Source organism: Malaya genurostris, chromosome 3 (genome assembly GCF_030247185.1).
Source record: "Malaya genurostris strain Urasoe2022 chromosome 3, Malgen_1.1, whole genome shotgun sequence".
Taxonomy (NCBI): domain Eukaryota; kingdom Metazoa; phylum Arthropoda; class Insecta; order Diptera; family Culicidae; genus Malaya; species Malaya genurostris.
The window spans coordinates 206,458,066-206,477,496 of record NC_080572.1 but is presented as its reverse complement, the minus strand read 5'-3'; the positions used below and the strand labels follow the sequence as shown (position 1 = coordinate 206,477,496).

At 36.2% G+C, this 19,431-nt stretch overlaps 2 protein-coding genes across 14 annotated transcripts in view; both read right to left on the bottom strand.

Moving 5' to 3' along the window:
* Positions 1-4,425, bottom strand: part of LOC131435159 (protein I'm not dead yet-like) — a 56,584-nt gene extending 52,159 nt beyond the window's left edge. For 3 of the 12 annotated variants that reach the window (XM_058602751.1, XM_058602760.1, XM_058602756.1), the window contains exons 1-2: positions 319-2,152; positions 168-264 (exon numbers count right to left, since the gene is read on the bottom strand). The gene's annotated coding sequence lies outside the window, so the exon portion shown is untranslated. The other 9 variants (XM_058602757.1, XM_058602764.1, XM_058602752.1 and 6 more) reach the window with 5 other exon arrangements.
* Positions 4,426-15,344: 10,919 nt separating this feature from the next.
* LOC131434581 (protein I'm not dead yet-like) overlaps positions 15,345-19,431 on the bottom strand; it is a 53,243-nt gene continuing 49,156 nt past the window's right edge. For both annotated transcript variants that reach the window (XM_058601424.1, XM_058601425.1), the window contains exons 8-9: positions 16,420-16,700; positions 15,345-16,339 (exon numbers count right to left, since the gene is read on the bottom strand). In XM_058601424.1, coding sequence (XP_058457407.1) covers positions 16,064-16,339; positions 16,420-16,700 — 557 coding nt within the window. In that variant the 3' untranslated portion in view covers positions 15,345-16,063. The remainder of the gene's footprint in view (positions 16,340-16,419; positions 16,701-19,431) is intronic.

Here is a 19,431-nt window from a genome sequence, read left to right as displayed (position 1 = left end):
CGTAATTGAATGTGTTAGTGACGGCTAATAGTTTATTAACTTCCAAAAAAAATTAAATAATTCTTTATAATGATCTGTGGGACTCAAAAGTGGTTCGAATTACCATGACCCATCGGATCTGCACTTAGGCAGAACTGAGATGACTCAGAGATGCATTAGGAACTCACAATGAATGCCGACTCAAATTCCGGACATCTTCACTGACCAGCGGTGTTTTCATACGCAGCACTCCCATGTAACTCTGACGACTTCCACTACTGCACACTGGAAACGCAAATCGCTATTGAAAAGTGTTCTCCCAATTAAGTTTCTTCATACCATTCTGCTATCATCTTCATTCCAGCAGTCTTCGGCGTGGTTTTGCTATGTGTCCTGATACGAAAATTCTACGGCACAATTCTGCTGCTCACTTCATTCCAAAAGTGTGTCCCCGCTTCATTGTACATTTCCACTCATTTGGTCAATCACGAAGTGCAACTACGGGAATCTACTTCAGCTCAGGAGAAATATAACAAAATTGTAAATAAGAATAAAATATCTAGGGAACGATCTCGCCAGTATCCTGCTTCTCCTATTTGCATTGCTGTAAATAACGCGAGATGACACACGACTACTGAAAAAATAAAATAAAATAAACACTCGCGGATGGGATTGCTGTAGACTTATTTTAGGAATTCAGTTTAAATCACAAGAATGACTTGTAAATTTTCACACATTCTATCTATATCTGATAATATAAATCTGATAACACCGACAATGATATGCAAATGGCGCTTCAATCGGTTGTCGTCGTTCAATTTTGGGCGGTACATTCTCATCGGTTGAAGTTAGGGCGCTAAATTCGCAGTTTCCGTAGCTTGAACATTTTTTAGTTTCGCGAATAAGCAATATTTAATAAACAGCACTATCACTCAAAATAACTGTTTCGATCAATCACTTCACTATAAGTTGTTTGATACACATTGTAATTAAACTTTTCCGAGGGTAACACTGCATCGTACTCCCAGTGATGCCAACTCCTCCTTTACTCGTTGAAATTTGTGATTATGTCATAGAACTAAAAATCACAAATTGATGATCATATTTCTGATGGCATGTAACAAAAATTATGTTGAAACGTTAAATACAACAAAAGATATTCACGATCAAAAACTTATCACACTCTCAGATGGTAAATTTTGAAAGTACGGCCATAGTAAAGTAAGTCGTATTCACGACAAAAAACATGAAAATAAACTTCACGTACAATACGATCGAGTATTTGGAGATCATTACGTTTTTTTCATGTCTGATGTCGGGAAAATTCGACTGATTTTCTCGATAAGATTTCGGTGCCTCCAAGCTCTCCGGATTTCAATACCTTTACTCGGCCTTCCGGGCCTTGATTCAAAAGTCGGATTCAAAGATTGCATAACCTCACTATGCAAGAAATGTATAAAAAGAATCAGTTACATCTATTATCATATATTGAAGGGAGCTCATAAGTCTGTGAAAATCTCTGTGTTACATATAGAAAATTTTTGAACTCTACACTGATTATTGGCATCTCTGATTAAGGGATCAACTGCCTCATTTTTAGATCTTTCCATCCAACAACCGGAGCCCCGTTCAATAATCTAATTTTAGGTGAAGTTGCTCTAAGTAGTTTCTATCTGGCTTATACAATAATATTCTGAAAAGTAGGTTATAGCTACTCAATAGTACAATAGTTATATTTACTCAACTACTGAGTTATTCTAAATCCTTTTTAGAACGAATGTGGTTTATTTAAGTTTAGTTTATTGAACGGAACTTCAACTGTTGAATGTTTTTGCTCTTTGTGATTGGCAACAATGGAAAGAGCGAATGATAAAAAGATTCAAATCTTAGTAGAAATCGGAGATATTTTTTATGCCACCTTTGCTGAGAGCTATTCAACTGATTGTTGTCGTTTTCTAACCGACAATCGACGAAGCTTTACCAACTTAATATGCACAAATGGCCAAAGTGGTGCAATTAAATTAGCTCACTAGTTTGAAGTTTCAAAATAAATTATGTTGAATCAGTCAACTGATCTTCCAACGAAAAACGTTACACGGAACGACCGAAATCAGCATTTTCGCGAAAAATTTAGTTGATTTGCTGATTTTAGTTAGTTATTTTTTGAGACAACTAAAAAAATCTTACTTTTGCTGATTTAGATTTTTTATTCTCATTCCCTTAATAATAATAAAATATTTGTTGAAATGACTATTTTTTTTAGTTGAATTCACAAATTAAACGTACTGTCATTTCTTAGCTAAGGCACACTTCATATCCAGTCAACTAATTTTTTAGTTGAATTAAAGAAATATAATGTTGTTTTCAACCAATATGAATGGTTGAATTGGCTTCTGCAATCTGCAGCTATATGGCGCCCTGTCACCGAAACGGTAACACCTTAATGACTACTAGCCACTAGATGGCACACTACTGCCGAAAAAAATTCAGACGCGGTTGTCTTTTCTATATTGGCAGGTATAAATACGATGTTGTGTTGGAGAAAAAGACATAAACGAAACGTAAACATCTTTTTGAATTTTTTTTCTTCTAAATCACTGTTTGTTCATTCTCACTGAAAACTTTGAGCACTCGGAAAAAAACCGAATACAAGTAGTACACCGGACGGCGCAGCTCGGAAGGTTTGAAGATACAAAAAAACTTCATCACAATTAGAGTGAAACATTCGAAATTCACTTCACTGTTCCGCGTAAAAACATTATTACGCACAATCGCTTCAAGTGCGCACAAATTCTGAATAAATACGATTTCCACTAACAGTTTACGACATTTTTACATATCGGTTTAGAAATTTAAATAAAGATATATCGAACACATGCGAAAAACATCAAAACAATGTTCAAGCAGTTTCAATAAGACTGTCCTTTTTAGCTTTTTAATGGATCGTTTTGCTTTGACACTTCTCATGAGTTTTTGGCTAATAAACTTGTTAATAATACCCATTTCAGTTTTGGTTTTTTGTGCTGTCCTTCAGTAATGATGGTGATAGATATATAGAAACAAATTTTCTGATTTTAATAACAAAATTAGTTGTCAATGAGAATTTCGTGTTGGATTGAAATATTGCTGGTTTGAGTCCAGGATATTCACCAACTAAACACATTCTCTAAAACTAAGAGTTTTTTCAGCAAAGTAACTTCTCAATTTTAACTAATTTTATAGTTATTTTGGAAATTTTGTTGTTAAAATCAACTAATTCAAAAACAGTAATACGAATTAGGCGCAGAGCTAATTTCGGTCGTTCCGTGTGGAGAACCAAAAACCCGGCTACGTAGTTGCGTCAATGCGGACAGTTATATATCAGATGCAATGAAGTATCGTAATCGCATTCATACAAATCACTCGAACAATATTCAATACGCTCTGATATACTGCAAGATTTTTGGAAAAATGCAGTAGACATTTTGACATTTTCTGATTCAAATCTGGTAAAAATGCTTCGACAATAGGCTCATGCATTTTCAGTAATAACAGAATTACTGAGTACCCATCAAAAGTAAACAGTATTTGACATGCAGAGGTCTCGACTTAAGTTCGAAATGCGATCGCCGCACTCGCCTCACTCTCGCTACGGCACTGTATAGATGCCTTTCCACACCTTTTCTTGTATTCGACTTCCAAAAATAGTTCATATTATGAATTTTTTCCAGTTACTATGCAAAATTTCTACAGCGTACTGTACAACTGTCAAATAAAAACCTGAGAGAAATGACATGATTTCGATCCCAAAAAATAAAAGCCGCCGTTAAACTACTCGAATGTGTAAATCGACTTAATTGAACAAAAATCTCTGTAAATGTTCTTTCGTGTATTAAAAATTATTTACGTTATATTTGCTGCCTCATAGAAGATTACTAAAAGTAACTAAAACCGAACTGATTTTTGAAGTTTGTATCAATAACACGAATCAGAATATATGTTTTCATCACACGATTCCGATATTTTCGCATTCTACCACTTATTTTCTAATATTATATTTGAACAAATGCTCAAGTTTCATGAAATATTATTATCAAGCCCCTCCACAGCATAATCGATTATGTACAATGCAAAACGTTTACACACACTAGCATACTCTGAGATAGCAAATCAAACATAGAAGTTCGCGTCTGAAGGCTGAGAAAGTCTTTTTGGCGAGTCACTACAATATGTTGATGCAACAATTGAATATTCCAATCGTTCTACAATCGATCTATGCACATCTTCTCTTAGTTCAACACTACACCACACCGCAACCTTCGCCTTTTTGGCGGCTACTCGATTACATACAAATCGACACCGGCCAACTTGGCCAACAATAAAACCCGTGCCCGTCACGTTATCGTTTATACTAACGTTTTTATGGTAGCAGCGCTTGATCTAAACTAATTCAGCGGTTGCTAGAAGTTGAATCATGAAGCAACAGATTCAGTGGCTTAGCTCAATAGAACGAGATGAAATATCCGTTCTTTTCAAGTATAATACCTTCATTGACCGGTACAGCGAAGAAAGGTAGCAGCAAGTGAATGATGAGATATCCCGGAGTGGCGATCAATGTTTACGATTGATGGGCGCTTGTTCCTACTGAGCCCGATTTGCAACCGCGCTTCCTCGATTGTTACTAAATTATCATTCTCAACTGAGTGCACGACTTATTAACTGAAGGTGATTTCACCAAGAGGAATCAGTCCGAGTTTGTCATATGACTACAGAGAATATACTTTGGAAGAAACGCAAAGCCGTACTACTTTATTACGGGGCAGAACTTGAATTTCATGTATAACAATAACAATTTCACTGAAAGTGCTTCAATTCTACCACTGAGACTACTGAGATATCAGTTCAGGGTTTAAAATACGAGAACCGGTTCATGAGACAGAAAACCCCAGAGAACCATCAATTAAGTACGAGTTTTTTTTTACTTTTATGTGGAATAACAATAACGATCCCTCGATTCACATCATTTTTTGTCAACAATGTTTTTTATGGAAATTGAACTCAGATGAGCTATATGCATGTCAAGCGCATTGCCATTAACAATAAGAAATCAATTCGACCCAAACAAAACAATTGAAACTTCACGGTATCATACTCACAAATTACTACAATACTACGTACTACATAGTATCGTATATTGTTTTGTGTACAGTGATTGTAGCGTACGAAAAACGAAAAAATAAGCTATAATGACGTAGTGTTCAATTCCAGACCACTTCAACAAGTTTCCGAAGTCTGAACACAGATACAAGAACATTTGATTCAATCACTTATAAAGGGTGATTTTTTAAGAGCTTGAGAACTTTTTTAAACAATAAAACGCATAAAATTTGCAAAATCTCATCGGTTCTTTATTTTAAACGTTAGATTGGTACATGACATTTACTTTTGGAAGATAATTTCATTTAAATGTTGACCGCGGCTGCGTCTTAGGTGGTCCATTCGGAAAGTCCAATTTTGGGCAACTTTTTCGAGCATTTCGGCCGGAATAGCCCGAATTTCTTCGGAAATGTTGTCTTCCAAAGCTGGAATAGTTACTGGCTTATTTCTGTAGACTTTAGACTTGACGTAGCCCCACAAAAAATAGTCTAAAGGCGTCAAATCGCATGATCTTGGTGGCCAACTTACCGGTCCATTTCTTGAGATGAATTGTTCTCCGAAGTTTTCCCTCAAAATGGCCATAGAATCGCGAGCTGTGTGGCATGTAGCGCCATCTTGTTGAAACCACATGTCAACCAAGTTCAGTTCTTCCATTTTTGGCAACAAAAAGTTTGTTAGCATCGAACGATAGCGATCGCCATTCACTGTAACGTTGCGTCCAACAGCATCTTTGAAAAAATACGGTCCAATGATTCCACCAGCGTACAAACCACACCAAACAGGGCATTTTTCGGGATGCATGGGCAGTTCTTGAACGGCTTCTGGTTGCTCTTCACTCCAAATGCGGCAATTTTGCTTATTTACGTAGCCATTCAACCAGAAATGAGCCTCATCGCTGAACAAAATTTGTCGATAAAAAAGCGGATTTTCCGAATGGACCACCTAAGACGCAGCCGCGGTCAACATTTAAATGAAATTATCTTCAAAAAGTAAATGTCATGTACCAATCTAACGTTTAAAATAAAGAACCGATGAGATTTTGCAAATTTTATGCGTTTTATTGTTTAAAAAAGTTCTCAAGCTCTTAAAAAATCACCCTTTAAATGCCGTGGGCTACCTTTTAACGATCTTTTCCGAACTTTTCTGAATTGAAAAGTACTGCACCACTATCTACAAAATTGACATTCAAAAAAATATTTGAATAAAAGGTGGATTTTGTAAATTTTAAATTCGAGTATTTTATTCGATTTTGAGTTCTAAGAGAAATGGCCCTTTTTCAACATTGGAAATATACCGAAAACAAGATATGATTTGTTCCGTGGCTTGCAGAATACCCTGTTTATCAAGCAGGTCGTTTGTGTCCTACACCCTGTAAATTGATCTGAATTTATTACCTATAAGCTTTAGTTAGTAGGCCCTTGATTAATGGAAAAGGTGAGCGTATTTGCACAAGCTGGGCCCTTTTTCCGGGCAATACAAAACATTTTGGCATTGAAAATGCCTTACTCTTAACTATACGGGCCCGGGTGACGATTAAAAAAATGCAAAACTAGCCGTGTAACCTTTTTATGTCATAATTTTGAACGATAATAACTCAGTCATTTGTTGATGGATAGATATAATTTTAGAACTAAAAGATTTGGAGCATTTAACTTAAACATGTAGCACAGTATTTCAATAACATACCAATGAAACATTGGTTTGAATCGACCTATGTTTTCACGATTTCTCTCGCACGGCCGACGGTTTCGATCGTTGCTCCACACCTCGTATTTCATTCTGTAGCAGTTCTGCTTCGATCGGTGTAGGAAGGATTTATGTTATGCATGCAAAATGTATCGATCCGAGCCTTCGCACAAAATAGAATATATAATTATGTATTGTATCTCAATTTTCGCTTTAGTCGGTAACTGCTTGCGAACGAAATAGCTAGCTTGTCTAGAGAGTGGATGACAAAACTGAGTTACATCCACTCGCTCGCTGAAAATTCGCTTTTGCACTGTATACGATGTGTGGATGCTATTTACCGTCAGCTGCATACCGTCTTCGCTTGAGTATATTGAATACCAATCAGCAGTTCAAGAATTTCAATTTTCCGGTACCTAGCATCAATCAGCCAATTTAGAACTATTCAACTTGATTCGAAATCATTACTGCAATATTGTACGCTTAAAAATGGATTGATTTGTTGACGGAATTATGTAAAATCTGGAATCTTCATTCACAAGCGAAACGGTGGCTCGTAAATGGATTCAGTTCAAGGTTGTGTTATAAAGATGATCATAGATACTTATTTTTCATTATATGTGCAAAAACGCAATGCACATCTTTCAGCATAACCACATAGCTACTATTATTGAACTAAACCATAATCATGTAACCCAATTGGCATGGTCTGATCAAGGAAAATATTTTGGTCTAATGTTTGCTTTCATTTGCTTTGGTATTTCAGACTAGCAAGAATAAAACAAAGATTTAGATTAAATATGTTAAAGTTATCTTGATGCGGCCTTCCAGATTTAATATAAATAAGTTGCACATACGTATATACTGAATCATTACATCTAATATCACATAGTATTATAAGTAAAATTCAACCAAAATATATGCAGTCTTCTATTGAATCGATTCACTGTAGTTTGTACATTTCGTATTTCCCGACCAAAAGTTGGATTAAGATTTTTCCTTACAAATCATTTCTTTTTTTTATATAAAAGATATTTTTATTCAGGTCCAATGGCGTACAAGCTTCACGTGCCGTGGTGTTGCTGTTGATTTCGTTGCTAGTTGCTGTAGATACGCCTTGTTGTACATTGTTTGCAGTTTCTGGTTGGTTGGATGGTAAGCTGTTAACTGCAGCCGGTGTACTTTGTTCTATAGGGGTTACGTTGGATGGTTTCGTTGAAGGGGATACTTCCCTGCTGTTGGTGACTGTCACAGGTGTACTGGGGTTGCTTGAGGTTGGTGTGAAGAAAGCACCGTTGTCCTTTGGTGTGGTTGTCTCCTTATCCAGCTTATCACATGGCTTACCGTAATGAACAGCTTTTTGACAATATTGACATGTATTCATCTGATTGTCATAGGTGATTTGCACGGGATTCTTGTATCCTAACCGAAAGTTACATAAGAAGGTATAGGCCTTTTCAAGCGCATGCATAACAAACGTACGCCATTTAGAATACCGGGGAATAAGTTCTTCCACTTTTCTTTTTCAATAGAGAGAATCTCTCCGTATTGGGACATAGTTTTACGAATATAAGGATCGATGACGCTTGAGGGAAGATCATGCACACGCACTTCTATAGCACTATCTTCCATATATACTGGGATGTTGTACTTAATGTTCTCGTACTCCACACAATGCACATTATTATTGTCTTTTGCGAATTGAATTGCATCAAACTCTTTATAAAACTGGATGTAAACAACATTATTGGTCTTATTGCATTGAAGTAAATGCACACGTTTAATGTCAAGATGCATGTTCTCCTTAAGCAAATCTTCAAGTTCTCGTATCGAAGGTCGAATTTGAAGTCTTGAAGTCAACAATAATTGTATTATTTCGTACCGGCGGTAGCTTTTGTTCGTTTGGTTCACTCATTTTCAAGGTCGTTCTATTGTTCACTACACAATACTGTACTTGGTTTCTTTCGTCCCGATGTAAGCGGTTTTGTTTTATCGACTGACTTAGATAAGATGTGAGAGCGAACTGAAAAAAAAACATTTCTTAATGATTATAACTAAATTCAGTTGATATTGGAGATAAAAAGTCGTCAATCGTATAAGGATTTCAGGAAAGGGTAGAATCAATGATTGTGAATGAATCTGATCGTCATCGATTTTATTTTCTAGAATTGAAAACGAGAATGCGGTCCCGGCGAACGACCAAAATTAGGTTAAAGCCGGGTATACATAAACGATACAAAAAAAAGAGAATGCGGACGTCAAAACAATCTACCTTCATTGATAACGTTCTTATCACTGTGTTGAACTCCTCGATTTTTAGTTGTCCAAAAGCACATTTACAAAAAAAATTGATGTGGAATTTGAATGAATTCATGAAAATAAGCAACGGGTGGGCTTATTCGGCCGGGTGACAAGTTGACGAAGATATCCCCTATAATAACGCCCTGATTATCTTTGGTTTGTTGTTCTAAATGCGATACCAAAATTTTAGAGAGTGAAGAATATACAGTTTCGAAGAAATGTATGAGAGAATCAAAGAATCTTTCCTCTTCGTTGAACGTTAGGACACACGCTCGGCAAATCTTTCAATGTTTATTTTCTCAAAAGTTTTCTATCCGACAAAGCTGTGTAGTGATTCTCTAATGGTTGGACGAGTCTACACTGTAAATCAAAAGCAGAGCAATCCTGCTCATATTTTGTCAACGGAAACTTGCCATGGGTGAATTTCATATTTGTAGAGTAAATCAGATTGAAAATTTACATAGGTTATTGAAATTGCTGTTATCTACAAAAGTATTCAAAGTTAGAATTTGAAGTTTTCATTTCACAATTTCATAAATATGACTGGAGGATTCTTTCAAAAAAATATTTGAAATTTGAATAACAACTAAATAGTTTATTTAAGAATAAACAACATAAACTTTTTAATTTGTAATTTAAATAGCAACCTATGGAACCATAAGACCTTTCATTTGATCGTAAATTTGTTAGAAATGGTTTTGTCGACACTGAGAGAATCAAGTAAGTTCCGTTTTGAAGACGGTTTATAATTATTAACAGCTTGCATTCTGTAACTCCGGAACCGGAGGTCGGATCTAAATAAAATTCAATTGCAACTTATGGAACCATAAGACCTTTCATTCGAACATAAAATCGATACAGCTATCTCTGCGCAAAATGAGTGAAATTATTAGACATACACACGCACAGACATTTCTCAACTCAGCGAATTGAGTCGAATGGTATATGACACTTTGCTCTCCGGACCAATTTATGCAGGTCGATTTTTCCGGTGATTGCATTACCTTTCTATATGAGCAAATTTTATTGGGATTCGAGCAAAATGTTGAACTTTACAATAAGATTCAGATCATGCCATAATAGTACACTCAATTATGTGTATTACTTTTGTTTCAAAAGTATGAACTATACAACAATTTCCAATGTGAATGAAATAGTGAAGATTTAACCGATATAAATGTTTATGAATGCAGCGAATATACATATTTAGAATTTCACCGACCATGCACAGTACACTGTAACGGTACACCAAGCCACCAGACTGGCTCAATGTTCTGAGCAGTTTAACGGCTTAAGACGATTTGTTTAAAAAGATGTAACGAAGAAAACAGATTGAAAAAATGGCATGCAAATACAACGATGAAATGAAAACCTCAAAGGCAGCGAAGAAAGACAAAACAAAAATATCAAATGTCTGACGGTAAATCAAAGAGTGGAATAGACTTGCGATGCGGCGTGTAGTAATTGCTGGCCATAGAGATATGACTATAATTGAACTGCGTGACGCCCGAGCACAGGTGTACGTGCTCGGTTCTTCTGTACAATTGGGCTGTTTCTGCGTGTGCTTCACATGCAGGGTAGTTTAATAGGAAAACGATTTCCCCGGATAGGAGCTAGCTACGTGTTCAATTCTCGTCTAGACTCGTAGAGACTCGATCATACGATAACTGGGTTACGAGTTCAGTGACTTATAATCTCTACTACCGACCGAGACCGAGGCCGAAGTAGGCGCTAGGTCGATCATCAATTAATCACCGCCCTTGTGTGTTAACCGCCGCGTAAATGTTGCATGACGCTATTTCGCTGATTATTCGATCAACAATCTAACTAGAGCTTACATTCTCACTTCAATGAGATGAATCTATATCACGTTTCATCGAATACCTGTTATACAAGAAGCCTGAAACACCTATAATAATCGCAATAAAATTTTGAAAATAACGTTATTTTCAATTTTTCAATTCAACAGAGAAGGCGAATCTCATTCTAACCAATGGTTTTAGCTGATGGAATGAATCGAGTGGCTTGCGAAAACTAAATCGAGTTTGCCCTGTCAACTCTGTCAAGTTTGCTCCACGTTTTCTACGTAGAATACCTACGGTATGATACCTAATCAGAAACAAGTAAAATACTTGGATTTGTAGAAAACTCTGAAGTAATGACTTTGAATAAATCAATTAGGAATAAATGCGAACTCCAATCGATTACTGGTTTAAAAATACAAAACGTTTGTAAAACTGGCTTCAGATAGAATTGGAACAAAGACAATTGCCTGTATTTCAGTTATTTATTATTGAATTCAAGATCTTTTTTTATACAAATGTAGCGCTTTCTTCATACTTTTAAGAAAAAATAAGGATAAAATTATTCGTCACGGTTTCGAAGGAGTTCTCGGATTTTTCCTGTAACACGGCTCATTAGGCGGCTCACACCTTCTTCGTCCATCGTTTTAGCTATCTTATTCCACCAGGTCGTCATCTGATTGATGTCTTTGACAACCTTTCCCTTTGCCTTGAATCTTCTCTTCATGATTGCCCAGTATTTCGGTTTCGAAACAAACTGGACCCCTTTCTCTGCATACCATTCTTGAACGACTTTGCTGTAATGACAGCTTGCCAAATCTGGCCAAAACATTACGGGATAGTAGTGGGATCGAATGAACGGCAAATTCGTTTTTGGAGACACTCTTTTTAGTATAGTAGTTTTTGGAGACACTCTTTTTAGTATCATAAATTTTCTTGCAAATTTATCGGCAAAAACATATTTAAATTTGGCTGGAACATTCCCCCGAGCCGTTGCCAAGTAAAATTTTCGTCAGGGATTCGCCCGAAGTCAGCATTGACATAGGTTTCATCGTCCATCAGAAGACACCTGTCGAACTTGATCAGCAGTTGGTTGGTTGGTAGTTTCCGAGCACGAATTTTGATCACACTATTCTGTTTTATGGTCCGATTTGGCTGTTTGCTAGCTCGATACGACTTGATTCCTTCCCGGAGTCGAGTTCTTCTCACGGTACTATGGGCATCACCGGATTTTCTGGCCAAATCACGGTCCGACAGATTAGGATTCCTCTTAATCGTCTTCAAAATCTTACCAGGCAGTTTCCGGTCGACAGTTCCACTTTGACGATTGGCTCCGAATCGTCGTCAATGTTTCCTTATATCGTTTGATATCGCGCCATACGGTAATTCTGGGCAATTTCAGCTGTTTAGTTAGCCAAGATGCAGACCACAGTGGATTTTCCAAATAACTGTGCACAATTGTTTCCCTTTTTTCGGCTTCCATGTTGATTGTTTACAAAGTACAGTCGATTTGCGGAATGTCAAAAATCATACGTGAAGCTGACAAAATTCCCGACACGTGGACGCCAAGAACTTCCAAATCCGTTTACCAGGAGCGCCACAATATGAGCAAAAGTTTGTTCCGATTCTAAATGAAGCAAGCTTTATTTATTTACTATATAATTTTTGTTGTGACGAAAAGGTGAAAATTTACGGATTAAACTTTTATATCAATTATTTAAAATCGTTGGTTTTAATTGCCAGCGATCTTACAATCGTCGAATTGAGCCGTTGAAATCCTCGGTAATTGAATCCGATGAACGTTATATAAAAACGTATTCATGAGTCTTTTTGATGTTTCATCTGATAGTTAGTTTCGGATGTCATTGTCATTGTCAAATGAGTTTCTTTAAATTCAAAGATGCAAAAATTCGCAAACTTTTTTTCAATTATAGAAGTTTTAACCTTAAGGTCATTCGCCTCCTCGGGCCAGAAAAACTTTCTGATCCTATGTGCGGGGTTGGGAATCATACCCAGGCGGGCTGCATCGACATTTCCCATGACGCATTACAAATATTTGCTGAAATATTGTTCAAATGTTACGAAAATGCCAAGATATTCAACAAATGGCGTCTTTTCAATCAAAGTACCTCCAATGCAGTAATTAGATCGAATAATATATTTTAATCGCGTGAATTTAATGATTATACATTTGTAAGTATTTTTAATCGTTTGAGTACTTGTACATTAGTTAGCCACAATAAGCAGTTGGTGTGGCAGGTATACGACACCATTTTAGGACTATGTTGTAAGTCTTAAGATTATCAGCAAATGGAAGCAGTAGTCAATTCAGAGTATGTATAACTCAAAACGCTAAAGCATAGCAAAAATGTCAGTGTTTCTAGATGGCTTCCTTGTGAGATTTCTGACGGAGCACAAAATTGAACTGATAACGATTCTGGTGGCTGGGCGTCGATCGCATGAGGTTTTCAAATCCGTTGGAGCCGAAACCAAGCTTGCATAGTATAGCAATAACAATAGCATGATTAATTTCATCTGCTAAAAATTCCTTGTAAATAACATTTATCGGACTCAGCATTTGTATCCTGATTCATATCTGATAACAGATATTTGAACGTTTGGGTATGTACTGCTTACAATGAATGAAAATAGACGCTGAGAAACGTAATCCCAAGATAGTTGCCGAGGTATTTTAATTCATTTTTAATGAGCTGGAATTAAAAAAAACTGTTTTAATCTACTTAGTGGTGTAATGATGCCTTTCGCATATTAATCATACTATCATATATAGTACTGTGGTATTAATTCTTCAAAATAATTTTCTTCGATTCATGAAAGAATAATTGAAATCAATTTGTTTGACTTTTTGCTGATAAAAACTATCAATAGGAGATCTCGATTTTATTTTTTACGGTTTTTCGCCCTTTTCAGTTATGGTATAAAATTTTTAACACATTTTACCCTATATTTTCGGATCCGGAAGTCGGATCCAAATAAAATTCAGGGATTCCATATGGTACCGCAGGACCTTTCATTTGAACCTAAGTTTGTGAAGAACTGCTGCTAAATTGGCAGAATCTTAGAACACTAGCTGTAATATTATCTGGCCTAAGAGAGGTACTACACAATTAGACAAAAAAAAAAGTTTACGTTTTTATAGATGCACATAAAAGGAGCGGCGTAGTTCGCTTAAATTTACAACTCAAAGCATGTAAAGATAAGTCCTTTCTTTATTTTCACAGTCAACATAGCTGAAGTTTACACCGATTTAGACACAAACATTTATTTTTACATGTTAATAGATGTAAAATTGTGTCATCACCGAAGAAACTACGGCATGCTTGAATTTACGTCAAGCGTAAATTCCATTTTTTCTAAGTGTGTAGCCTTGATTGCCTATCAATAGAACGGTATAATCGTGCTTCACTGGAACCAGTTTTACTGTTTTGACATTTTCTATACAAAGGTAATAAACTTTCTGGGCAACTGACTTTTGATTGCAGCTCCAAAGACCCTTACCAGTAGACTCAGTTCGATGAGATTCTTCCAGAAATTTCTTTTAGCAGTTCAATTTTTCTCGGAAAAAGCTGAACCGATTTCAACAAACTTAGGTTAGCTTGTTTGCAGCTACTCTTGGGGCATTCATTAAGTTCAAAGATCAAATGGACATCAATTCTGGTTCCGGGGATATAATTGAATAAGTGACGTAACCGACAAATCGCAGAGTAGATTTTAACAAACCTAGGCTCGTTTTGGACCTATTCATCAAGTTCGAAGATCAAATGGCTCTGACTTCTGGTTCCCGAGATATGATGATATAAGTACAGTAACTGACAAAACGCGTTGTTTTTTACCGCTCAAATTTCTTAGAGATGGCAGAACCAATTTCAACAAAATTAGGCTCGTTTTAAATATACTATTGGGCCATTGATGAAGTTCGAAGATCAAATGGCTGTGACCTCTGGTTCCGGAGATATGATGGTGAATTTGACGTAAACGACAAAACCTATCTTTTTCTTATCGACCAATTTTCTCGCGGATGGTTAAACTAAACTCAACAAGCCTAAGCTCGTTTGAAAGCTACTATTAGGTCATTGATCGAGTTTGAAGTTCAAATGACTTTAACTTCTGGCTCCGGAGAAATAATGGTATATGTTGCGTAACTGACAAAACGTTCGTCTTTTAAAACCGATAAACTTTCTTGGGGACGATTTCAACAAGTTAAGTCTCGTTTGAAAGCCATTTGATTAAGTTTGAAGATCGAATGAGCACCGGATATATAATGGTATAAGTAACATCAACGACGAAGCTATTACTTCTGGTTCTGCAGATATAATGGTATTAGTGACGTAAATTACAAAACATCCGTTATTCGATAATGTGAAGGTGACGTCAACGAGAAGCTCGGAAGTGATATTCTAAATTAAAACCAGTATATAATACATTCACATTATCTTTCTTATATTTTGCACTAAGTTAAATCTCCATCGAATATTGTCCTACTAACAATTGTCATCAAGATTGATGCACATACAACAATCTACAAAACCTGTGCTATTCGTACATTTCGTATCAACTATTTGTGTTATTTAGTTGAATCCGTGATTGGTCTCGATAAAAGCTAAGGATTCTGAGTACTGATTTTTCACCACTGGAAGACTTATTTTTTTTTCTCTCTCTTTTCAATAGATGATGATCTGTATCATAAGAACGAGTTTATTGTTCTTCAGAATTTCAGAAGCCGGCATCAACTTCCTAATAAAATGTTTCCCTAAACTATCTGAATACCATTGAATGCTAGAACATTAAATGCAGTATCAGCGGCACCGATATGCGTATATACATAGAGGTTGATCTCAATTCACCATGACTATATATTTAACTTACGCTCTTCGAACTTGTTTGAACCTATGAACATCCTATTACCACACTTCGTTATTGCTTACTTGTAAAAATGGGCATTCGATCGGTTGAAATGCTGACGGTTTCAACACACAAATATTTTTCTAAATCACCCATCTATTAAAACTATCCCGAAAACACGCGCACCTAAAATCTGACATTTTTGGCACAAATTTTGGTTCATACTCAATGCTTAAGTCTCACAAAAAGCCACATTTCATAAATTTCAATGCATTTTCTGTAGTCTCTATTGGGATCTAGTGGACCGTCGCATTTACTGGTCGCGCCCAATCGGGGAAAGTAGCCAGTTCTGGATACACCACAGCTCCCCACGTTGGAAAGCTGGCCCAGACCACGAACAGTGTGAATATTGAGGGCCCAATACCGGCAATAGCCATATCCTTGGTTAGAATGTTTCCTACTCCGGCCACGATGGCATTCGGCGGTGTTCCTACGGGCATGTGGAAGGCAAAGCTGCAACATAATGCCGCCGGCAGCATCAGATACAGTGGATGCATTTCGATGGCAAGCGCCTGTGGGGATGGAAAAAGTGAAATAAAAAAGGAAACATTAAATTATATGTGACCATTGAAAAGATTTGAACTATTTTTACCATTTCTGCCAGCACCGGAAGCATTATATTGCAGATCGCTACATTGGAGGTGAATTCAGTCAGTGTTGACGCGGTAAGGCACACGACGAACAGCAGCAGCAGGGGTGGTAACGTCTTCAATCCGGCCAGTGATTGACCTAGCAAAGCAGACATTCCGGAAACTCGACCTCCTTCAGCTAGTGCAAAACCGCCGCCCAACAGAAAGATAAGGCTCCATGGTACCTTCTGGTGGATGAACTTCCAGGTGATGAGTGCGGGGGTGGGCTCGTTCGGAAGGCGTCCTGCGAGATGAAAAGTTCCTTTAGTAGGCAAGTGCTTTTGTCAAACTCCAACTACTAACATATGCTTGTGTTAACTAATCTAAATCAATAAAAGTTTATCGTCCCGTCGCAACATAATTGTCAGGACCAAGACCGCTCAAGACCAACAATTATAGTAGATATTATTCAAACTCGTTAGGACAACACGAATGGTAGATCAAATGTCGAAAGATGTAGTGTATCAAGCCCTGAAATTTATTGTATTGCACAGAAAATGTTGCAAACGGTGCTATGTGCAAAGCTTTGGTGGTGAATGAGTGTGAAATAAGCGGCATAACGCTACTATCATCACGCCATAAAGCTTCAGGAAAGCTTTCAGAAGCTTACACTCTCACTGTATGTAAGTAAAAATTAGGTATGAAACAAAATCAAAATGCTTGAATCAATTTATTTAAAGTTGTCGCTTTGATAAAAATTAAATGTCTGCGTTTATATACCAATCATAAATCCGCTTCAGGATATCAGAATATCAGAAAATTATCAAGGTGTGAAATTAAGACTTCTTCTGTTTGGCTACGAGTAACTCACATAAAAATGTCAATTCGATCTTATAACTTGCCATTTACTCACTAACGAATTATATTGAAGAAATTCGTGAACAGAGGTAACTACCCAAAGTTCTGATGATTTTTATTAGAAAAAAGGGCTTAATTCACCTAGCAGTGAGGCTGTATCTTTTTTATCAATCTATATAAGTTTTGGCTAAATTATTATCCGGTGTTTTAAGGTTCAGTCACTCATTACTCTGTAAGTCTGCAAGTCAGATCAAAAATAAAAATTGTATGAAACCGTAACAGTATTCCATTGAATCTAAACGTGTGACAATCGATCAAACATTCCATTAGATTTAGAAGTTAGTTCCTCTTTAAAGTTTTGTCTTTTTTTATGGTACTTCCAGAAACGGTATTCAGAGACCAGCAAAACCCAAAATAATTCGAATGTCCATGAATTAGTATGGCGATTAAATTGAAATTGTTTGAGTATAACTTTAAAGATTTTTTGGTATCATCATTTTCTATGACGATTTGAACTTTAAAAAGTCATCACACTGTAATTCCAGAATCGGAAGTCGTAATCAAATAAAATTCGCTAACTTTGTAGGAGATCATGATTCCTTTAATTTTAATTGTTGTTTAAAAAATTCATTTTGAGCTTCTTAGAAAAAATGATTAAGCTTCTCTATTCTCGATACTTCCAGAAGCGTTCGGAGTTCGGAAATCAGCGAAACCGAAGTCTGTTAAATTCACCTAAAGGTTTGTAAATCGTTTCACACGGAGAACCCTTCGATCATAAAATTGCGATATCGCAGTTTTTGATTTTAGCGATAGTTGATTTAACTAATTTCTTTTTGATTCAACCAAAATGGTTTTTGATTTGCATATATTCAAGTAGTTGAAAAATATGTTGTTCTGAATGCTGTCAAATGCCGGAGACAGTTGAAAACAAAACAATAATCGTAATGCAAAATCAACAACTTTTTTAGTTGAAATCTGTTCGTGTCGCTTCAAAATGTCAATGAAAACAACATCGATGGTTAAAGCGTTTGGTGAAATTGTGTTCATTCGATTTGAGAATTGTATGATAACAAGTGTTTATCTAGCAGTGATAAAGTTAACCTCGTTTGAGATGAAAAAGATTTGGTGACAAATTAGAAAATGTTTACTGATTTGGTGTTGCAAAAATCAAACAGTTCACACACATTTGTACCCCTGAGAGATATTGAAATTAAAAAGATTGCTAATAATCAAATATCATCAATCAAATGTATATGCGTTCGTCTATACTTAATCATTTTCGTTAAATCCATGTTAATGAATGATCATCTCGTAATCTTTCAGGTATGCGCAAAAATTTTATGCTTCAAATTCGATCATTATTTACTTCCAGCAGACTGTTTTACTTCCAGCTGTTTGTTACCGATGATGATGTTCATGCATTAGCAATACAACGCTTTTTGACATGAATTTAATTTATAAAAGTAACAGGAGCGAAGGGTTTCAAACACACAGAACGCGCTGCGATTGAATGACGCGTTTGAATTGCCGTCGCAAAATTCCAATTCCCAGCGGTTGATGCACCCAAGCTCATATAAATTGACTAAAATTATCAGTGCATAACTTTAGTTCAACCGTTTGAAGACATTATTTTAGGTAAACTTAATAATTTCGCTAATTTACTCGCCCCTCCGGGCACTTTTGCTGATTAAAAACATTTTTCTACATCAATCATTTCCGATCGAACCAGTATTTTTTTAGAATTTAGATCTTTACTGATCTCAAAACAAACAAACAAATAAAACCGATTTATTTTCAACTAACAGAATTTTGTTTCAATAACAACACCAGTTATTTCAACTAAAATATTTGTTGAAATTGAAAGGTATGCGTCCTCACTAATTGACAGCATTTTTTTCAAACAGTTAAATTAGTTGTTTCAACCATCGTTTCTGCTAATCGAAAAACAAAAATGACAGTTTAGTTAAAACAACAATCGATTAGTTGTACCAAATTTTAACCAATCGAATTCAGAAAATCAACTAATATTCTGGTTGAAATGGGATCGCGGGTGGTTCCGTCCATTTGATTCAAAATTTTTGAACACCAGTAGCTATGTAGCCATCTTTGCAAAACAATGGTGCGTTCCAAATAAAATATTTTGGGTCCCTTCTGGGATCGAAAACCGAATACCGGGA